General features: G+C 35.4%; 1 protein-coding gene across 1 annotated transcript; it reads left to right on the top strand.

The window, feature by feature from the left end:
* The first annotated feature begins 11,244 nt into the window (after nucleotides 1-11,244).
* itgb2 (integrin, beta 2) lies at nucleotides 11,245-24,440 on the top strand. The gene is made up of 16 exons (XM_053496369.1): nucleotides 11,245-11,396; nucleotides 13,766-13,817; nucleotides 13,946-14,037; nucleotides 14,715-14,910; nucleotides 15,116-15,286; nucleotides 16,034-16,275; nucleotides 16,947-17,105; nucleotides 17,196-17,291; nucleotides 17,383-17,472; nucleotides 18,112-18,246; nucleotides 18,511-18,701; nucleotides 22,020-22,252; nucleotides 22,382-22,598; nucleotides 23,083-23,285; nucleotides 23,615-23,781; nucleotides 23,961-24,440. Exons 2-16 carry the CDS (start codon nucleotides 13,769-13,771, stop codon nucleotides 24,027-24,029), a joined length of 2,310 nt encoding a protein of 769 aa, XP_053352344.1. The 5' UTR covers nucleotides 11,245-11,396; nucleotides 13,766-13,768; the 3' UTR covers nucleotides 24,030-24,440.
* The last annotated feature ends 55 nt before the right edge of the window (nucleotides 24,441-24,495 follow it).

Raw genomic sequence — 24,495 nt, 5'->3', positions numbered from 1 at the left:
ACTGATAGAACATGACTAAAAGCATACCAGCTCATCTTAAGCAGATCAACTTTAATGAAAAATCTCTGTCGCAGACACTGAGTAAATTGGCCTCAGTACCGCGTCACTGTCGGACGCCAATCGACAGGTCAGTCAGCAAATGTATGTATTGACGAACTCTTACAAGTGTGTCCTGTGATCGATGATTGAGACTGGCTCCTTATGGAGTCGAAACACAGAACACTCATTTCAGTTTTGTTACACAGGGACCGAAATAGCATCACTCTTTTGTCTGCAAACAGATTTATAAACGTTGTAACTAAATGAACATCCAGCTAAATGGAACGTACACACATTATCAGCTTACTGGGTAATTGTAACTAGATTTATCATTCACTGGCCACCCAGTACGTGTCTGCATCCGAATTATGAAGATTTCTACAACATATGAATATGTCAAACACAAATGAATGCTGCATCGTTATTAATGAAGGATAAATGCATTTATGCAGTGTTTAGTACTAATGGTTTAAACTGTATATATTAAAGGTTGACTGTGTTAGTCAACACTTGACTTGATGATTTAGTATTGCTTAACATATTTTTTGTTACATCCCTTATGATTGATATGCCGAATATTAACTTGTGCTTGACAAAATGTTAGATCCACATCAAACTTATCTTCATATAAGGTAATCACATTGCAACATTAACTGTTTTGATCTATTATGATGTGTGTTGTTCACTCATCTTTGTAATAATATTATAATTGTTTTATATGAGATTAATTTAATGGTTATGAATGTGTTATAAAAGATCTGTCACAGCATAAAAAAAAACTCTCCACTAATAACAAAACAGCACTAATTATATTACAGGAGATAAACTGTCATGGTTACTCATGACAACATATGAAATTTCCCATAACATGTTTACATTTTGTTCCAAAAAGGTGTCAATACAATATTAAAGCTATGCTTTTTTAAAGGAGTTTTTGAATATAAAGTCACAGCATATTTGTGCATTTGTGTGTATTTGTGTGTCTGTGGGTGAAACCGTTGCTATTTATATCATGTTTAGTAGCTACAGGCAACAACCACCATCTGTATTAAGCACAGCGAGATACTGGCATTAGCCAGCATAGTCAGTAAAAAGAAAAAAAAAAAGAAAAGATGCACCAAATATCAGCACATACAAGCGCATAAACACCGAAACACAGACAATGAATTAGGATTAATGAGTGAGAAACAAAGTGAATTGTTTGCAAGTGAATTAGATTACAAATCAATAAAAATCACTTCAGTGATTCATCAGACTGCAACCTTTTACAGAAGATTAATTACCTAGATATTAGTTACAAATGTGTGAGAAGAGAGTGCACAGAGGCTGCTGGCACATCAACACTACATTTTACCAACATTACAAAATTACAGTGATAGCTCCTGAATTCAATTATTGTAAGAGAGTCCTGTGAAGCACAAGCTGCAGAGTCGCAAAACCGTCTACAGCTAGACCATTCGCTTTATGCATGGGCTATTTATACAGTGCCTGCTATTAATAGACATGTCCCTTATGCGCACACTGCTGAGCTCTCCTACTGCAGGCCTGCGGTATGCTCTGTTCACACACACACACACACACACACACACACACACGCTGCTGCAGTACTCTCTATATAAAAAAAAGCAGGAAAATTAAACAGAAGGACAGGGATAAAGACCGTAGAAGACGAGAGCTGGAGACAAAGCAAAGAGAAAGTGCGTCGACAGCTAAAGGATGCTGCATCTGTTTCACTGGAACCTCTTCAGCATTTTTCGCCTTTGAAGAGTAGATCAGGTATCCCACTGACAGCACTTCATTACCCAGAGGATTCTCCATGCATTCTCCATGCCTTTCTGAGCTTCTCAGTTAAGGCTTGCCACACTTCTCAATGCCCTTGATCTACCCCCTGAGGGAAAGAATTTACCTCCACTTGTAAGTGCAACCACATCCCTTTCGAGCAAGTGCTGCTTAGGACCTGCCTGCCTCGTGAACAAATAGTCCAACACTCAGAATACCAAGAGTGAAGGTAAAGTGCCAGCACTCACACACGATCTAACTGCCACATTAATAAGCCAAGTCTGTAGTGCAACATAAAACCAAAGCACAAAACACAAATATCATCATACATAATACACTTTATTCATGTTATGGAGAGAAATGTATTTTTAAAATATAAGGTAATTTATTATTTTATAGAGAACCATGATTTTGACTGCCTACTATTAACAAAATATTGACTTGAAGCTAAAATATGGACTCTGGGCCAGTTTCAACATCCACTTAGTAACCAAGCCAGGCCTCTATTACTGAGTTATATTACAAATCATTGCCACATGTCAACTGTTCTGTGTTAATAACAATAATGGGCTAGTCACGATTACACATGTTTACATCATGATATATGTATCAGAAAAGTGTCATTCATCTTCAGGAACAGCTTTAATCATGGTCAGGATCACAATAGATCCAAAGCCTGTTTTGTAAACACTCATTCTGAATCATATAAGACTAAACCTGGATGGGATCAGTCTATATAAGAGAACTTCACACACATTCACACAATCACCAATCACAATCACAATTTACCTAGAAGGTGGGAAGGAAGGAAAAAAAATACACACTGACAGTAACTTGAACTCAGGACTGACCCCGGGACCCTGGAGCTGTGAGGTGGCAACACTACCTGCTGTTGGTATATTGAGATTACCGTTCCAACAATACACACCAGGAGAATTTGCTGTAAGTGTACACCTACTGTACTGACTAACAACTGGAAATCAAAGCAAAGCTATAATAGAGTAAAGAACATTATTTTCTTAATTTTATTTCTGGTATTTTACTGCCATCCTATCCAGGGTGTATTCCTGTCTCACACCCAGACTTCAGATAAGGTGTTAACTACGATAGAATGAGAGAGAGAGAGAGAGAGAGAGAGAGACAAAAAAAGAAATGAATAATAATGATACCTGCTTAAGGGCTGACAACTCTGTTTCTAACTTATGAAACCTCACCATGACTCAAAGAGCCTCTTTCATTATTAGCATTAACATTTATTAAACAATGAGCTGTATGCCTAGTATCTATACTTTGAGGGCCCCAAACTGCACCCCAAAAACTCTTCTAATTTGTGTTTTCATATTTAACTACATATTTAGAAAGCAATCACATAGAAATACTGCATTGTCCTGACATCTCAGACATATTGGTGCTTTTCTCCCCCCTCACCAGTTTGGGGAAAGTACTTTGAGGAAGTTTTAACATGACAACTGCTAGAGAACTGAACTGAAAGTCGTTAAAGAACTGAAAGTCCTTACACAAATTGACGGATTTAAAATTAGTTACATGTCGGGTGGAACTTCATCTCTAATTATTGCAACATGTATGCGTGTGTGGAGTGGGCGTGTGTTGCACAACCTCTACTCTTTATTTAAGAAGTTCATTTTCTGTATTTTACAGTGTTTTACAGTGCCGAAAAAGTTGTAGCTTTATACTGGATAACATACAACTTTGCTGATACTGCATGAAATACATCATACAAATAAGAAATCATAACATAATTTTGTACAGAGTGATCCAGTATTTTTAAATGTTCAGGATCAAACCTTAAAAGCAAATGACAAGTTATTACCTGTTATTATCCTGCCATCTGGTGGCGAATGTGAAAACACCCCAAAAATACATAACAGAATTCATCAATATCAAACCAATATCAATTTTTTTTTCAAATTTCAAATTTTATTAGTCACATACACAGTCATACACAGTATGATATGCAGTGAAATGCTTAGACAACTGCTCATGACCTTAAAATAAAAGACTATGAATAGGAACTAAATATGAAAAATAAAATAAAAGGTAAATTTAACTAGAAAAGAATTAAATAAAATATGAAATTAAAGTTAAAGTAAAATAACTGTACAACAAAAATACACAATATAAAAAATATATGAAGAATATATGAAGAAATATAGAACAATAAGAACAGCTGTACAGTAGGTATAGATTTATGTCATTTTTGTGTGGAATAAAGTTAGAATAAATGGTAATAAAGAAATGGTAATGTCCAGGGTTGTGCAATCCACATATTTAACACACTTAGGCCTAGTGTGTGTTTAGCCCCTTGCATGTATAGTCCGTTGTGTTTAGTCCTCTAGTCTGTTTAGTGCGTCTCGTCACGTCTCGTCTGGTTTGTATCCCTTGTCTGTATTGTATTTGTGTAATCCCTAGTCTGTGTATGTTTAAGTGTTTTATGAGTTCTGCTTATAGCACGCTCCAAGGTAAAGCCAACTTCCTTTGTTCATGATTTGTTTGTTTGGTTTGGTTTATCATTATAAGACTTTGTTACACCTCATCCCCTCTGCGTCTATGCCTCAATACCATGCCCACAGTCCAACAACTAACAGAACGTGACAATTACTGCAGTAAATATAATTTATATAATTCATTTAAAATTTTCGCCTATTGAAACCCATTTTTTCTCCAGTGTAATTTCTTATATTATAATAAATCTATAGGGTCCTCATAAATCTCCATACATAGCAAAAGGGAGTTATAGTAATATGTATTTCTTGTCAATTATTTTTATATAAAAAAAAAAACAATCAAACTGTAACTGTTGTAAGCTAAATATCCTTAATCTATTTTGTTGTTGTTGTGCTGTTATACTATCTTCATTCAAATCATTTTATGAATTATTGTCAGTGAAAGATTTTACAGAAATGCAGTGTGGGGCAATAAAGGTTTAAGAGTGTGTCAGAAATTAAAAGTAGTTTTTAAGTTTGTTTAACAAACTCCTGTGTGAGTTCTTCTGTGCACTGGTCTATTCATTTAGTACCAGAAAATTGTGTGCTGTTAAAAGCAGTACAAAAAAAATGCATATTGAAAAACACATTGAGAGTAAGTGCAAGAAAAAGAGGAACTACACCAACTCAAATAAAGGCCTTTGGCTAATGGCAGGACACATGATAATTTGTAGTAGGTCAAAGGGATGAAGATTAAATGAAATCACTTTAGTAAGAGGTCTTCTGTAGGAGGATGTTTACAAATATTGTAGCTAGAAGTTTCAGGAATCAGTAGGGCTATGTATAAGTGTGACTTTGTACAAGCATAGGAGAAATCAAAAAGGAATGATTTACAGCCTACTGCTACATACTGTACAAACAAGATGCATACTAAGGAAAATAGTCAAGACATTTTTGTACAAATGAGCACTTTACAGTTATACTGCCCAGGCCAAAGAAAAAGTCACATGCCTTAATATTTAACCTAAAATTAAATAATCTAATATATCTTTGGATAGCTTTGATTATGGAATGAATGTTCTGTTTCAGAGCATTACTTTTGTATTAAGATTAAATAATTAAACCAGTGCATAAGGTTAAATAAATAAATAAAAAAATTATATTGTGCTTTTAGCAATGACCACTGTTGCAAAGGAGCTTTACAGGAAAAAAATGAAAATTACGTCAAAAAGTGTGAAGAAATTATACTGTACAGTCATCTTTAGCACATTTCAAAGACTTTTAATAGGGTTAAGGTCAGGATTCTATGGTGACCAGTTCATATGTAAATATATATATATATATATATATATATATATATATATATATATATATATATATATATATATATATGTTTTGACATTTTAAATGATCGCAAATCTTGTGATTTCGCTGTTAAATATATGAGAAGCTACTTACTGCAACAGTTAGTGTTGAAAAAGAATATATTTAGCTGAAGCATTAATTCCCTGCAGTAATCCCCTGTTTATAGGCTCTTAACTATTTACTTATTAACAACCAAGTTGTGACTGTTTTAAGGGGCAGGTAGTGTACTGTATATCAATTTTTGAAATATGATAGATATTTAAAATATTTGAATATCACCCTAAAAATGAAATGGCTTTTTAAATCAGAGGGTTTTTATGCCATATGGTATAAAATTGCCATGTTTGCATAGTACAGATTTTAAATAACATTTAATTTGTAAAATAGAAATTTTATCAATGTAATGACAGGTGAGATGATCAGCTGATAAGTAGCTTATACATGGATTGCCATCCAAAATGAAGGTAATGGGAAACAAAAATAAAGAATTTGGAAAAACGTTTGAAATTGCTACATCCTATCCAACAGAAAATACAAATAAAACATTTTACTTTAAAAAAACTAGCAATGAGGTACCACTTAGCAATATCTAAGGCTCTAAATGTCACAGCCTTAAATATTGCTAAGCGACATGGGACAACAAAAAAAAAGGAACTTGTAGGAACTTGCTAATAAAATACATAAATAGTTCCGAATAATCCCGGATCATTATCTATATACAGTTTGTGTGCTATGTGAATGGCTTGTTTGAAGCAATGTGTAGGCAGTACTTCTGCTAAGTTTACCACAAGATGAAAAGACTGGCCTTTTTTATTCCATGATGTGCATGGTTTCAAATTGTTTCCGTGTCATAGGGGAAAAAATCAGGAACTGGTGTAAACCACACTATTCGTTTTAAGACATTGATTAACACTGTTAACCAAATAGAATATGTTTGTTGAAGTTATAGTAAGTTTAAAATGACACGAATGCATCTTTCTTTTTCATTTGTGTGTAGAGTGAAAAGGTTGCATCATGTTGTCCTATTTTCTTTACCCTGACCTGGGTAGACAACAAATCTGAGAAAAAGAAGGAAGTTCCTTCTTATTTCTGCCTTAAAAATGACTGAAAAACATTAATGTGCAGTAATATATGTACTTACAGTATTACACAATTTATTTGTTTGTTTGTGTTTTTGTTTGTTTGTTTGTTTTAAATAAAGTTGCCATTGTAGACATTTAAACTAAAACAAGAATAATGGGAATGATTTCCTTAAAATTTTACTTGATAAGTTTTGTATATTTTGTGTATGATAAGACCTTTTCCTAGTACACATTTAAATTCCCTGCACTATTATAAATGCTTTATTGTGTAGGATAAGACAAATCAATTTACAAATGAGTATCTTTTATAATATACTTTAACATAATATCATAATCACAGGATAATTTGTGGAATTTGCAGAACACAGTTGGGGTCCATTTAACTATAAGGTGTTAGAAAATTATTAATCTGAACTTAAAAGTGAAACATTTTAAGCTTGCAGCATATAACCTGAAATCTTGATTAAAGTCCTAGTTCCGGCTAAAGAGAAACTCATCCTCATTTTGGTGATAGCAGATAGATCTAGTATCGACTGATTTGGTCATTATGCGTGCTACAGTATGAGGCAGAAAAATCAGTATAACGGGAAAGACATCTGGAGATTGTGCCAGCTTCAGTAGACAAAGGCCAACCCTGCGAGGTTTCTAAGGCATCTTGAGAAGGACCTGCTCCAGCTAGATTCTGCTTTATGATGGCTGGAGCTACACATCCTGCTCCTGTGCTTCCAGTGATCTGACCCCATCTGCCCTCTGCACCTACTGCTGAACTGAATCTACACAACTTCTGATATATTGAACTTTCACCTGCACAACACACTTGATGTTATTTCTCTCTGTTATCACCCAGATGAGGATGGGTTCCCTGCTGAGTCTGGTTCCTCTCAAGGTTTCTTCCTATTGCCATCTCAGGGAGTTTTTCCTTGCCACTGTCGCCGTCACCCTTGGCTTGCTCATCAGAGACATTTCATTCATCATTCATTCATTTCATTATTATCTAGACACATTTTTCTCACACATACATACTTCCAAATATTTTCTTTTCTTTTCTTTTCTTAAAAAAAAAAAATCTTTAATTTTTTTTTTTTGTGATGCTGCTTTGGGACAATGACCATTGTTAAAAGCGCTATATAAATAAAATTGAATTTAATTTAATTGAATTGAAAGTTGTTTATAAGATAATATGAAGTCCAGTTTTGTTGTTGGAGACTTAGATAGAGTTTGTTGGAATTTTAGTCCTAAATTGGCTGAAGTCAGAGAAAACTGCCTGCATCTGCCGAGTCCAAGACCATCTTCCTGGTCAAATGAAACCATCCCCAGTCACCACATGCATCTCTAGCAGATCACATGGGGCTATGCTCAGCAGTGAGCCGGGGAACCTTTACAGTATATGATGAGAACTTTAACCAGAAGCAGGGCAAATGTCCAATGTCCAGAGGTCTAAAGGGGTCAGGATCTCAAGTAACTCAGGCGTATCATGTACAGTATAGCTCAACAGACAGAGAGAGAGAACAGTTGAATATGCAAACAGTCATGTATTGTATAAGGTCATGGTTTATAAAGTATGTTTTGTGCAGAGTACAATCAAGGACAACGGCAGGACTAACTATGCCAGCATAATTAAAAGGAAGAGCCAGAAGGAAATATAAAATGAGGGCTCCCTGGGACGTAAAGCAACCATAAGCAAACCTAATCAAAAGTGATCAGAGTGGGGAAAGACGGTATCTAAATGTACCAGTTCACCATTACATGACAATGTGATTAGCTATTTAATTTTATGTCTATTTTTTGGTGTTATTTGTTTGTTTGTTTGTTTGTTTGTTTGTTTGTTTGTGAGTATTGCAGTTGGTTTCTATATAATTGTAGCCCTTCATAGTGCAATCATTAAAGTACTTCTAACACTTACTCATAAAAACAATATTTGCAATTAATTAATGATTGCCACTGCTTTACGGTCGGGATAATGTTGTCATGATGTTATGTGATACCCTTTTTATACCAGATGTAGTGCTGCGTGTTCTTTCCAAATTGTTCAATATTAGTTTCCTAAGTGCACAAAAAATATTGGCCAATATTGTTGTGGAGTGTCAATGTGCTCTTTTGCAATCTTTAGGAGTGGAGCAATGTTCTTTTTAGTAAGCAATAGCTTCCTTTGTGGTGTCCGGCCATGGACACCCTGCTTGTTCAATGTTTTATGTCCTGTAGACTCAGGAACAAATGTTAGCCAGTTCCAGTGATGCCTTTAAATCTTTGGCCATCACTCTGGGTTGTTTCTTTACCTCATTGATGAGTCTTTGTTGCGCTCTTCAGGTCATTTTGACTGGGCACCCACATTTTAGTAGAATAGCCACAGTCCCACAATGTTACTACACTCGGACACAAAATAATAACAAATGCTTTACACACATGCACATACATACATGGTCACACTACAGTACTTGTATATCAAGACCTCGCTTGTTTAACTAGTATAAATTTATTGAAACATGTACATCGTCTTGCAAAACACTCACAGACAAAGTTACTCGCAATCCAAGGTTCCACTGTATACATATTACAATAGCACTATGTTTTTATGGTTGTTCTCAATAAAGACCTGTTTTTTTAAATCATTACAGTATTTCAGGCACATCGTATTTGTATATTGACTTTGATGAAGATCAGATCACATTCTAAAACCTTAATTTTCTCTTGCAACTGTGTGTGTGTGTGTGTGTGTGCACCAGGCAAGAGCTCTGAATAATTTTTACATTAAACCAGCAAAAAAGTGACAGACAGGCTGGTTTGTGATTTTCTGAATCTTCTAAGATTTACATAACACTTTTTATCAAGTTTACACAGAGGACTCAAAAACACTGGGCAGCAGTTTTCTTTGCAGAAATACCTTCTTTCTGAGAGAGGTCATGAGAAAATGCAGAGCTTTATTTATGCTGAATGTCCAATAGAACCACTCTGTTCAACAGTGGTGAGAAAGGCATATCAAAACACCAAACACACCAAAGGTTGAGGAAGATACACTGGGAGTCATATGCTCACATCAAAGGATCGTTTTCACTCCGGTCACCCAAGAACAGAAATGTCAGTGTTTGTGGGCTTACTGAAATTGTTCAGTTGAAAATTGCCTCATCTGGTATTTCCCCAATCTTCAGTTGCCCAGTCTTATTAAATCTGTGCACACTTTAGCCCCTATTTCTGTTCTTGCCAAACTGTAGAAAAAAAACAAAACAAAACAAAAGGTAATATATTCTTTACATTTTACTTTTAATCGGAAATTGTGGATATGACCATTTATGACATGCATTTATTCGAAATAAGACTTTTTTATTTCCTTTAAAAAAGAAGGAACTGTTGATTGTGGTTTAAAAATGTCATATTAAACATTTGAATGCAGAATGTTTTTTTTCTACATTTGTTAAAATGAATGGAAACAATTGGCATGAAAATTGTATGCAAATAGCTGAAAATAGTTGAGAGATTTACTGCACGCCAGAGAACTACTACTATTATAAGTTATATGATACCCAGGGGCGATTTTATATATAGATGCATGTGCAGCAGCTTGCCCTTAATGAAAAAAAAAGTTTTTTCTATTGCTTGTTTGCTATTTTTCATGTCACTTGTGGGACACTTAAACTTGTTGGTGCACTGAGTAAGGCAGGGTATTAATTGGGAAGGTCTCTCAAGCAAGGTCTCTTTGTAAAAGAGTGTCAATATATACTGTCAATATATAGCCTACAGTTTTGCAGTCATATTTCATTCTACTGTTTTGTGTGAAATCATTGTATTTTTTTCATAATATATGAATAGGTTATATAATATACTGTAAGAAGTCTGTGAAATGGCTCAGATTTGACTCTTGTGTGTGTGTGTGTGTGTGTGTGTGTGTGTGTGTGTGTGTGTGTGTGTGTGTGTGTGTGTGTGTGTGTGTGTGTGTGTGTGTGTGTTTGGTGGTATAGGGATGGGTTCCGGACCTGGGGGTTGGGGTAGAAAGTTTAGAGAAAAAATAAGAGTAAAAAAAAAAAAAAATGCAAAAAGGAGGCAAAGAAGAAACACATGCTGCTTTACTCTATGCTATTCCACTCATCCCTTTGATGAATTGTACATCAAAGATGATGATGTTTGATGTAATTAAACAGTCTTGTATAACCCTTGTATAATAAGTTTGTTTAGGCAAAATGTATCTATTATTTTCATCCAGGGCGCCATACACACTAAAACAGTGCGGCTAAAAAAGAAGTGTGATTATGTAAGTTGTAATCTAATTAAAATTCCTGTCTCGCGGATGTTTTGCCAAAGTTTGCTCAAAGTTGCCTGAAGCCAGTACATTTCATTAGGCTTTTGAGTTTGTCCACACTCTTGCTGAGGGTTCTTAAGAGAGTCCAGAAAGTTTATTAAGATCAAGTCCAAGTGATTAAATGTACTGTTTAGGAAAAAAATCAAAGAGTGTGTGCTTGGGATTGTGTATGGCTTTTTACAGTCTTAAAATGCTATGCTTACTTTTTCTTTCGCTTCTCTGTACCATTTCCCTCCCATGTATTGTTGTAGGGCGGTCTTCTTCCTCCCCTGCCTTTTGCCAAATGGGCTGCATTTCTACACTTTCCATCTTGCGCGCTCAAGCAACAGTTCTTTAGAGGCAGGAAGTGAACATTTCTTGTGATCTTCTGGTTTGAAAAACAACATTTCAAGATCCGTAAGTAATCAAAGGAAACAGTTTAATTACTTAAAGTTTAAATGCTTGCTATTTTCTGCTTTAATTAGGAATTACATTTTATTTTAATTTTCCACATCACATGTTCTTGACATAATTTGTAATAGCTCATGAGAATTCAGCAGATGTTTTTTCAGATGAGTGTAAAAAACATGCCACAGCTTGATGTCATTATGGGTTATTATGTAAGGCATAATCTGGCAGACCGTTATACTGGTATAGAGAAACAATCTTATCTCTCTCTCGCTCTCTCTGTCCTTCTGTCTCTCTCTCTCTCTGCTGATCTCTTTTTCAGTGTTATACATTATATAAAATATTTCATTTACGGTTTTATTTGTTTGTTTTTTTTCATACCATTTTCCCATTACAGTGCATATTTACACAGGCTACATATTCACAATTATTGCTTGGTTACTGGTTATCCTTCAAGAAGAAGAAAACATTTCACTATACTTCCTTATAATCAATCTCATTTCATCCTAACATACCTCATGTGTCAGATATTACAAACAGTACCACGGCATTTATAATATTTGAAGAGTTATTTTAATGGCTGTGATTGCACCTGAACACAGCATTTTGTGATAGAAAATAATCACTGTAAATAAAGACAATAAAAGTATGAAGGTCTGACCATTTATGGCAGTTCACACTTGCAATGTGCAGAGCAGAACTTTAACGCCCTTCTCTGTAACATGCTGTTCTAACACTTCCGTGATGCAATTGTTTCTTGCAAAACCCTTGACTTAGTAGTTTCATGGTGTCATCCTATCTTTAGCATCATTGTCATGTATCTCATTACAATCAGGTTCATAAATGAAAGAATATCCAATTATAAGGATATAAGAACTGGGAATTGCTTACAGTATCGCTTGTGATTTTTCCCGAAAAGATTTGTTACTATTACGTCAAAATTACCACAAAACATATATTTTTGGCCCAAGATTTAAGATTTTCAAAAAGGTTTGTAGCTATTGTTTTTTTTTTCTACACTTCATACACTCATATTCCTTGTTTCTAAATGTGTGTGGCTTCCTCTTACAAAATGACAACTGAAAAAAAGACATAACAGCTTAGATGAGTCCAAGTCCAGCTGTTCATATAATGCCAAAAAGAGAAGTGAGTGTTTGTTCATTTTCCACATCGCTTATCCTGTGTTAGATTTAAGCCCAGGGCATAAGGCATGGAACAGCATGGATAGGGTCATAAGGACAAAGACGCACACGCGCACACACACACACATCACACACACACCCAATGACACACTATGTTAAATTGGAAAACACCAGTCAGACTAAAATGCATGTATCTTTAGACAGTCAAAGGAAACCCACAAAGCAAATGGCGAACATACTCTGCACACAGGGGCGAGATATGAACCTCCCACCCTAGAGGTGCAAGGAAACTATACTAACCACTGAGTTGCTGGGCTGGTCCATGAAGTGAAAAACTAAAATGACAGTGTGATATAATGATATTCATCACAAGGTGGTGCTGTTTGTATATGGTGTGCCATAAGCTTACTTCTACCCCATCTTAGACCAATTGTTTCCGAGTAGGTCTACAGCATATCTTTATATCATCATGTATAAGAGGGGATGTAATACCTTATTATATTCTAAGAAAGGTTGGTGTGTCTTTTACATTTAAACATTTGAAACAGCATCATTGATTAATGGTTAGAAATGGGTTAGGAGTTCTCATCTCTGGTCTGTGTGTGGAAAGTTTCCTCCGGGTACTCTAGTTTCCTGCTACAGTGTGAACACTTGCACTTGTGTGTGTGTGTGTGTGTGTGCCCTGTGATTAGTTAGCCTGTGCCCTGTGATTGGTTAGCACCTGAGTTCCGTGAGATCGGTGGAGGCCATCAGTGACCTAAACAGTACAGAGAACAAATGTGTGGATTTAAAGATTTGAAAAAATATATATATTTTTTTTATTTTACACATTAGATCATTTAACCCACAAGTTATTGGCACAGGTTTTACTGTTATTGGCACAGGCTTTACGGATACCCTTCCAGCCACACCCCACGCATTTCTCCAGGCTTGGTCCTGGCCCTGAGTATGCCCTGCATCTTGGTGGCTGGGTATTATATATGGGCATATAGTTAATATAGTTAATATATATATAATTTTTTAAAAGCATAAACAACATGACAAACCGCGTGTTTAGTGTTCATTTAATTCATTAAAATGAATAAAATAGATGGTATATTTATAATAAATGTTCTTTACTGCGTTTGTTTTTTTTATCTATCTGTCTATCTGTCCATATTGAAAGCTGTTTAAGATCTGTAAGGTGCTGTTGTTATTATATCATTAATCATAAAACAATGTGATGTTTTTCAATAGAAAATGCCACAGGCAATGAGGATCATTCTCCTGATGTTGTTTGGACAATATGGTAAGGATAAAAATTCTATCACAACGAATGAGATGATTTATGTATTTATCTACAGTGCATAATTAATGCATATGATTTCACATAAACAACACAAGGTTATTTAGTTATTTATGTACTTTTTGTACCAGTTTACTCTCTGGAGGAATGTATAAAATCATCAGTGGTGTCATGTGATGATTGCATTAAGTCTGGACCCAGTTGCACTTGGTGCGTGGACTTGGTGAGTAGGCTTCATTTTGTGTACGTTAATACAATAACTTATTTTCATTGCATATGCTAACATTAATATAAAAAGCAGTAATGGAAAAGTATTAAATTAACCCTTGAACACCGAAGTGTTAATCTTATGTAGGTGATGGGATTAAATAAAGTTTAAATTGAATTTGAAGAAGATGAATGAGGATAAACTAAATAAATAAATAATCTACTGGTTTAGTATTATAACATTTGTATTGTCCTAAAGGCATATGCATCCTCTGGATTGAAAACAAATTAACTACATTTTTATTTTTTAAAACTTAGATTCTGTTGCGAAAGCATTTAAAAATGTAATATCTGAATTCTCTTAAACTTTCCAATTTAGCAAGACTGAACTTGATTTATATTGTATATATATAATAAGAAGAGCTACCAAATGTCATAGGCTTGTTACTGATCACTGAGTCAAAGATTTTTTCCAAATTTACTTGACACTCAATTCATGGGTAATTTTTTTTTTTTTTTTTTTTTTTAAGCCATTCAGTGTAGTGCTTTATTTACAATGTTGTGTGCTATCCACTCAGGGCACAGTGATTTCACTGACTAAGTTATTTATATGTACTTGTTTAGCAAATTACTCTACTGAAGACATTGGAAATACAAACATTTTGAGATAAATTTTCTGTTCTTCTAATACAGAATTTCACCAAGCCTGGAGAGCCAGAAGCAGTACGATGTGACACAGAGGCAAAGCTTAAGGAAAGAGGATGTAAACAGAATAAGATAGTGAACCCACCTAGTGACCTTAAACTTAATCGTAACAAACCACTGTCATCGTCAGGCAGCAATCCAGTTCAACTGCAGCCACAAGATATTGAACTCAGTTTACGGCCAGGTATGGTAACTTAAAATAATAGAACAATACACATATCTCCTTAAAAACAAATACAAATATATAAAAACTAATGTAACCAGGGTGTTCTTTGCTAAGAAAAAAAATCCAAAGTTGGTTCAGGTCTGGAGATAGCAGTGTTTAAAATGTTTAAATATTGTTAACAATACTATAATTTTTTTTTTCTTTGTATAAATTTGATTTTTAGGTGATGCCTTCACATTCCAGCTTAAATTTAAAAGGGCACAGGGTTACCCTGTTGATCTGTACTATCTAATGGATTTGTCCTACTCAATGGATGATGACTTGAAGAATGTAAAGGATCTGGGGACAAAAATACTTGTAAAGCTGAAGGAGATCACCGGAACTGCAAGGATAGGTAAAAAAAAAAAAAAAGATATGATGAGGATAGTAAAAGAAGACTTTACCCTATTACATATTTATGCATATTTTTTATTAGAATACTAAAATGTGATGCAGTTTGAAGCTAGTTAATTATATTTTTATTATTTATGTGACAGGTTAGCAGGAAAGGTTACAAAGTAGATTTCTACAGTAGGTGGAAAATAATAAAATAGACAAAGAATATTGGAGCCAAGTAACCAGAGTGCAATGCACAGTTATGCTGAGTACAGTAGAGAGTCGACCCATTAGCAATTAGCAAAAAAAGAATAGATTACAAAAAAATTATAGAGCATGAGAGAGTTTGCTGTGATATTGGCATGTAAATGTAACCTTTGTTGGTCAATCCATGTACAGATGAAAATGAAAGAGATAGACAGTTGAAAGGACACAAGTGCTGCTGCCCTAGTTTCTTTAGTGGAGTTTAAACAATACCATAAATCGCACTGACGCCACTAACAGTGTGTGGCTGAATGGTATTGTAAGTAATGTAGGAAACTATTAATCTTGTAAAAATACAACACTTAGACAAGCATGTAGAAGATTTCAACTAGAATGGTAAACTCAGAATTTCCTTATTTAAAAAATCTTAAAATTGAGGTTTACCTGTTTATTAAAAAAAATTAATACACTCAATTTGTTCAGGGTGGATTTTTTCTTTAACATGACTATGTATGTTTTAATCTTGATATGACTGCTGCAGTAACCTGGTTTATTTTTTCAGGCTTTGGCTCATTTGTTGATAAAACACTTCTTCCATTTACGGACACAACTGAAGAAAAATTAAAAAAGCCTTGTCCAGCCAAAGCACTGGAATGTCAGCCAGCGTTTGGCTATAAGCATGTTCTAAGTCTTACAGCGGATGGGAATAAATTCACTAAAATAGTCTCAGAACAGAAAATATCGGGCAACTTGGACTCGCCAGAGGGAGGTCTGGATGCCATCATGCAAGTTGTCACCTGTGTGGTGAGACTTTACTTATAATATATATATTTTTGTGCTAATACAATCAGCTCAGGAAAACTCTTCATTTCGGCAAACTGTGCCTTTTTGAACACACACACACACACACACACACACACACACACACACACACACACACACACACACAGTACACTTTAATAGGAATATTTGCACACCTGCTCATTTATGCAGCTATCCAATTGTTTCTAGTCTGTAACTGTTTAGTTTAAGTCACTGCCCATGATTCCTGTACTTTGCTGACAGGAGTGAAACCCATTATGGTATTTTGCTATTATAGCCCACTTCAATGTTTTGTGCATACCAAGTTGCTTTTCTGCTTTGTGCCACTATTGAAGTCACAGAACTTGCATGATTTTTGCATTGTGCTGCTGTTGGATTGGCTGATAACTGCAAGAATGTCCAGGTGTTCCTAATTAAATCGACATTATCCCAGTTTAATTTATCCAGTTCTATTGTTTTGATAAAATTTGACAGCTTTGCTAAAATATGTCAAGCCACAGCATATTATCAACTTAAAAAGAAAAAATCTCAATTTGGGTCAAAAATCTTTTGTTACTTTGAGTTCAGCCATGGAGTAATTAATTGGTTTTCTCAGATTGCCATACAAATAGTTATATAGTCATGCATCTCTCGTTTTTTTTAATCATGCACAGGATAAGATCGGCTGGGGAAACAGCACACGGCTTCTGGTGCTGGCCACCGATGCTGGCTTCCATATGGCAGGTGATGGGAAACTTGCTGGCATCCTTGAACCTAACCAAGAGACATGTCAGTTAGATAGTAATCACATGTACAGCAAAAGCAACACTTGGGTATGTTTGAATACTTTTAGAGTAATACATTGTGTTCTATAAAGTATTTTAAAAATACAACAAGTGTCTTGATTAAACTGTCCCTGTCAGGATTACCCATCGGTTGGTCAGATAGCCAGGAAGTTGGAAGAGCAAAACATACAGCCTATTTTTGCTGTAACTGAAGATGTGTCACTTATTTACAAAGTAAGTATTATGCTCTTAATATCTGTATTAACATAAAATGTTTGTGAGCTAAGGAGTATCCTTTGTGATATAAGGCTGTTTTCTTCTCAAGGAGCTGAGTAAACTCATTCCTAAGTCAGAAGTCGGAGTACTAAGTAAAGATTCAAGCAATGTGGTAAACCTAATTGTGGATGCATACAATGTGAGGAACCTTTTATTTTACAACCCTTTACACAGAATTTGATACATTTCTTTGTAATAACTATATACACAGATCAGCCAAAACATTAAATCAACTAACATTAAAAAACCCATCTAGGTTTTATGTTCTGTTTGTGCCCGTGGGCCTTAGGGAGTGGCTCCACAGGGCCTCTGAGTGTGTGATGCGGTGTCTTGTTTTTTTTCGTCCAGGGCATCCCATGGGTGCTTGAAGGGATTAAGTCGGCAGCCTTGGGTTCCTTGCAAACTGGCCCCGTGCACAGCATTCTGTCATGCAGTGGATGTTCTGGTCCCTTTCTATCATGGCCAGCATTTACCTTTTACTTTTTTAGGCAATTTTTCCTGCGTTGGCTTTTCTGTGCGATTGGACCAGATTAGACCAATCATGCGGGAATGGCCATAAATGAGCCATGGGTGCCCATGATCCTGTCACCAGTTTGCTGGGATATGGTTGGTCATCAGTGTACAGTTCACCTGGCAGTAGTGTTGATGTTATGGCTGATCAGTGTATAAATATATCCTGTATAAAGTGATTAATTTATCTATCTAGCTGTCTGGATTTATGTAATTGTAAGTGCAAGTTTTTTTGCTTACATATTTCTGATTAAAATATTTTTCACAGAAACTCTCCTCAAATATAATTGTGACCCATGATGCACTCCCAGAAGACATATCAGTAACATACACATCTAATTGTGAAGGAGGAGGAAAGTCTAGTGAAAAGGGGACATGCAACAATGTTGGCATTGGTAAAGAGGTACAATAGCACACAGTACAACTCATTTCATTTTGACCTAAAGCATTTTAATACAATTTTTAATTTGTAACAAAACGTTTAAATTTCATAGTGATGCCCAATTACCAAATCTCATTATAATTTTATAGTAGTAGAGTGTACTTGTGTACTTGTTGCATATAGTGATAAACATCATAAAATACATAAACACATGATTTATTGCCCAATAGTACTGTATATTCCAGCTTATTCTGCTTTGTGGTGTCCCTACAATTTTCTCTTCAGGTGATTTTTGATGTGACTGTAAAGGCAGCAAAATGCCTTGATGCCTCCAAGACCTTGAACATTGGTCCATTGGGGTTCAATGAAAAACTAAAGGTTTTGGTTACAACACGATGCAAGTGCGAGTGCGACAATCCAACTGGACTACATGAGTACTGTAATAATCACGGCAGAATTTTCTGTGGCACATGCAGGTATGGAAAAAAATTAAATGTGTTGTGATTATTTCTGCTGTTGGTAGCATTGTTGTTGTTGTTGTTGCTGGTTCCGCCATTTTACAAATCTAGTCATGCACAATTAGCATTGTTTACATTTACATCATTTGCCTGGTTCTTTAATTTATATCTAGATGAGTTAAACAGCTGAGGACATTGTACCTTTATCCCTTCTCGATTTTTTAAATAGATCTTTCATACTATTGGACCAGTGGTTCAGAAAATGTTTAATATTAGTCCGACCACTGGTGTTTTGCCTGAAACTTTTAAGCATGCTGTGGTGCAGCCATTAATAAAAAAATAAACCTAAAGAGGATCCCTCAATTCTGTCTAACCTCAGACCAATATCTGACCAAAATCTATAAGTTACTGTTTCTTTCTGGACTACTGGTGAAAATTGTCTCTGTACAGCTCCAGTCTTATTTGGATCCACATGGCATTTTTAAGGTGTTCCAGTCTGGTTTTAAAGTTAAAGGGATGTATCTGCCCTCTTAAATGTTTAGGATTAGGATCCATTTGGATCCATTATTAGGAAGTACAGGATGTCTTTTCGCTGTTTTGCAGATGATATTTAAATATATCTTGCTTTAAAACAGAGGGCTACAGTTTTTTGAAACAGCACTTTTGGAATGCCTAGAAGATGTCAAAGCGTATATGGCTGTAAATTTGTTGTTGTTGGTCTTTCGGCTGCACCCGCAAGGGGTCGCCACAGCGGAACACCCAGTCCGCACTACAACTTAGCACAGATTTTATGTCGGATGCCCTTCTTGATGCAACCCTCCAATTTTATTCGGGCTTGAGACCGACACTGCATTCAGTAAATTTAATGAGACTAAAACTGAATTGCTGGTATTTGGACCCAGTGGAGCTTGTGTTGACTTTCACTGAGACGTGTTCCCTTCAATCTTATGTAAAACCAACTGCTAGAAACCTGGGTGTTTTATTGGACAGTGATTTTTAAACTGGATAGGCGTATTGGCTCTGTTCTTAAAGCTACATTTTTTTAAAGATGTTTTTAACAAAAAAAATATATATATTGAAAAGGTAATACAAGCTTTCATTTTTAGTCAGCTTTATTATTGTAATGCCCTTTATGTTGGTGTTGGCCAGGCCTCAATTGCATGGTTGCAACTGGTCCAAAATGCTGCTGTTTTTCAAGGGAACACATAAACAGGAACACAACTCCTCTCTTGGCATCCTTACACTGGTTCCCAAAGTTAAAGTATTGTTAATACCCTACAAAGCCCTGAATAATTTAGCACTTCAATATATTTGTGACCTTTTAAAACATATAGTCCAACACGGTATCTCAGGTCTTAGGATTTTGTTTAATTTTACTTAATTATTATTGTCTGTTTTTATTGTCTTTTTCGATGTCTGCAGCTATTTTAGGATTGTACAGCACTTTGGTCAACTAAGTTGTGTTAAATATGCTTTAACAATAAATTTGACTTGACTTGAGTACCTTTGATAGCAGACCCAAATTTTAGATGAGCGAAGGTATTAGAAAAAGTAAATTAAAGTAAAAAACAATTTATATGACCCAATGCCATCACCAGACTGTTGTGTTCATATATTATGATGCCTTTCCTGTGTAAAACGTTCCATTTCTCCTGATTAAGCCCAATTGTTTGTGTTGCCAGTGTGTTTTGTGCCATTATTTTGCTGCAAGATCCTTTCATTCAGATATGATGCATTTATTTGTGGATTTGTTGGATAATGTTTATGGAGACTTTTGAATCAGTTACATCATCAATAAATTACAGTTACATCATCAATAAATTAGTGAGCCTATTCCATGGTTGATTGATGAACTTGTATATTTTGGATCCTTAGCAGACCCTTTTATTTTCTACACATGTCCTTCATCATTTTGATAAAGGAACAAAGGTCAAGGAACCTTTTGAGGCTCATCTCTATCTCTCTATCTGCAATCTAGGCTTTCAATTCTTACTGACACCTGAGTTGCAGTGTGCGATATGGCCTTTAAATTTCTGCATCTTTTTCAAAAGCTGGATTGTGATACTTCACCCATGTATTGCATTTAAAGCTAACAAATACACCTTGTTTTGTTTTGTTTTTTACTTGCAAAAAATAAGACCATTTAAAGGAAAGATGGCATGTTCTAAGTTGTTCAGCACATCTAGATGTACAGTTTATACTGTAGATGTATAGCAAAGACAAAAGAATCGGCCTGGTATTTCCAATATTTTGGAGCATTTATATTACAATACAAGCTTAGGAAAAGTAAGAAAACCTAGACACAGATATCTCTGACCCCTTAAGCTAAGAACTTGTAGGGATTTGGCCCTTTAAAAATTACCTTTAAAGAGGCAGTTTAGTATTTTCATGGCTGTCTTAAATCTAAATTGAGGTGCATATACATTAACATAGGTCTTGCATGCTTTAAATTTTCTTGGTTTACATTTAGGTATTTGGCAGACGCTCTTATCCAGAGCGACTTTTTTTTTTTTAAATCTCATTATACATCTGAGTTGAGGGTTGAGGGCCATAGGAACTGCAATGTTTTACCACCTTAAATGCCAAAGCATATAAATTCAATTAAAAAAAAATCTATTTTGGAGACAGTGTGGCAATACATGAATTGCCCAACAAAAGAATCATGATAAGCAACTCTATTGACTTTACTCCATCTCTAGTATTTAGTACAAATGTAACTCTTTTCTTTCTTCTGAACGAACCATATGACTAACCAGCACCTTTAATTTTTTTTTAATTATACCCACTGTTAACAGATCCACAATCACTCTAGTGGTTCTTTATTGAATCTGAGAACATGGTTAGCACTAAATACTAAATAAATAATTCATAAATAAACCAAATAATTTATCAATAAATGGAGCATTTCAATAATCACACTGCACTGAAAAATTTAAAATTATTAATTGCATTTATACTATTGAACCATAATATATTCTCAGATATTCTCAAACCTTTCATGTTGATATACCATCACTTGCTTGCACATCTTGCACGTTGTACAGAGTGTTGTTTGTTGTTGGTTTTTTGGCTGCTCCCGGAAAGGGGCGCCAGAGCAGAATATCCGGTCCGCACAACAACCTGGCACAGGTTTTACGCCTGGTGCCCTTGCTGACGCAACCCTCCCATTTTATCCGGACTTGGGAACGTCACTGTGTCCAGAGGCTGGGGGGTTTGGGCACTGGCTGAGAATCAAACCCGGGCCTTTCGCATGGCTGAGCCACCAGTGCCCGCACATTGTACAGAATAAATTACACAATAGTGTATATACGTGACACTTTATGACTCTCTCCATAGCTGCATCTCTGGTTACCTGGGACAGCGGTGTGAATGCAGTTTGGGGATGAGAGATGAGGCTGCCTTGAGAGCTCAATGCCGAAAAGACAATGGGACAGAGTGTGAGGGGCGTGGAGACTGCGAGTGTGGGGTGTGCAAATGCCACCAAACTGATGGGGGCAAATCCTACTATGGTCCTTACTGTGAATGTGATGATGAACACTGTGAAAAGTACTTAAATAAACTGTGTGGAGGTATTTACACACACACACACACACACACACACACACACACACACACACACACACACACACACACTCCAAATAAGATTTAACACAGTGCTTGGAACAAGTGCTTACATCTAAATTATGTACTTTTTGTAGGTAATGGAACTTGCAGGTGTGGAAATTGTATATGCAATGACGACTATGATGGACCAGCCTGTCAATGCAAGAAATCTAATGAAGGTTGCCAGACGGGGGAAACCGTGTGTCATGGGCGTGGCAAATGTGTGTGCAACCAGTGTATTTGTGAGAGTCCATTCAAGGGAATTCACTGTGATGATTGTACCGGGTGCAAATTACCATGCCAAGAGTCGGGGTAAGAGAAACATTAGACCAACCTAAATATATATCATCTTCCACAGCCTCTCTGCCTTTTACAGATTCAAATCATAGCACTTTCATTTTTATAGGAGGGACTCTACAGTATCATTTATCTTCTTTTGCCTTTACCTCATTTGAGTACCCTAGTTTAAGATGTTTGATTATTTTCAAAAAGACTTAATAGAGAATGTAAAGAGTACTGAATAAATATAGTATGATAATGTGAGATAGAATAATAATTTTTGACGTGCTGTTGAGAATTAGTCGATGTTGACTGTCCATAGAGTAGGTCAAATTGACTGTCCAAATAAAATGTCTTGTTTCTAAGGTTTTCATTAATTCAGATTTGTTTTAATGATGAACAACAGTAAGACAGGGTCATGGTGTGGACTCATCCACAGGCCGTCGTTATTTCTACAAATGTTTTATACTTTCAATTTATATGCTGATATTAACAGCTCTTTATTAAATCTAAACAGGAGTTGTATTGAATGCGAGGTATTTTCCAAAGGACAAAAAAACACCTGCACAGAGAACTGCAAGCACCTTAAAATTTCGTCAGTAAAAAACCTGTTCGGGAAGAACTGCCAAGTAAAGGATTCAGAGGGATGCTGGATGAGTTTCTCAATGACTCGACTAGATGGATTTGACAAATATACTGTTAAAGTCCTCGAGAACAGAGGTAATCTAATCAGTAACTATGAGCAGGTTTGGTATTGTATTTAGCTATCATTAAATGGTGGTTATAACTTATTAAATTCTGCATCAGTATGTCTATCCGTAATGTCTGTTCATTGGAATTGTTATTTTCATGTAGTGGAGTTGTATTTTTATGTGTGGTGCATAAACGAAGTTGTTTTATTGATAAAAGTCATTATTCCTGAAATTTCCAAATTCCTACAATAAATTGATTGTTGTTAAGTAATAGCATCAAGTAGACTTGGTTTAAATGTAGCTATTTAAGTTTTCTTGCACAGTAGTTACATAATCTGTATATGTCCTTTATGCTAGAATGTCCTGAGGGGCCGAATGTTCCACTCATCGTGGGAGGATCTCTGGCTGGTGTGGCATTGATTGGACTTCTACTTCTCATCCTCATTAAGGCACTGTTTTATTTTAAGGACCTCAAAGAGTGGAAGAGGTTTGAAAAAGAGATGCAGCGCAGTAAATGGGCACAAGTATGTTCTGTTTGTTCAGGATATCATTTTTTTTTAAATATAAGTTTTGTTATTGTTAATAATACTTTATAAAATAAATCAATTAATTAATGATAATAATAATGTGGCACATGTGGTAAGCATGATTATTGGTTTTGTTTCCACACTCACTCTCTCTTTCTCTTTCTCTCTTTCTCCAGGCTGATAATCCATTATTTAAAGAGGCAACTACAACTGTTGCGAATCCAGTATTTACTGGAGATTCTTAAGGTAGTAGAGGTGCAATGAAGGAAAAAATTTGAGTTCTGTAAAATAAATCCACTGTAGATTCACTCATCAAGACTCCTTTTCCAGTCCACATTTTTACACCACTCTCTGTGCTGGGCAATACGCACTGCTACTTGAACACCTGAACACAGTAATTAGTGTTCTCTAACCTATGATTCCTTGTCAGGGATTTGGAATGGCATCCTCAGGAGATTTATTTTTGGCTCTGACATAGTATTTTTGTTATTTTGTATTACATATTCAACAGTTTAATATTTTGATGTATGTTGCTAACTTGGGGTTCAGTGTTGGATTTTTGTATATAATTGTCCTTTATAACTTTTTTGTATGATCTTGTGTGTGACTAATTAAAGTATGTAGAAAGAATTTAATAAAATGTTCTACTTAAATAATGGTTGATGATTTTTGTTCTCGTTCTCGTCAATGTACATTTTGGTTGATGTAAGT

The sequence above is a fragment of the Clarias gariepinus genome, chromosome 5, assembly GCF_024256425.1.
Source record: "Clarias gariepinus isolate MV-2021 ecotype Netherlands chromosome 5, CGAR_prim_01v2, whole genome shotgun sequence".
Classification (NCBI taxonomy): Eukaryota; Metazoa; Chordata; class Actinopteri; order Siluriformes; family Clariidae; genus Clarias; species Clarias gariepinus.
The sequence above is the reverse complement of the archived record's forward strand: the minus strand, read 5'-3'. Positions and strand labels throughout refer to the sequence as shown.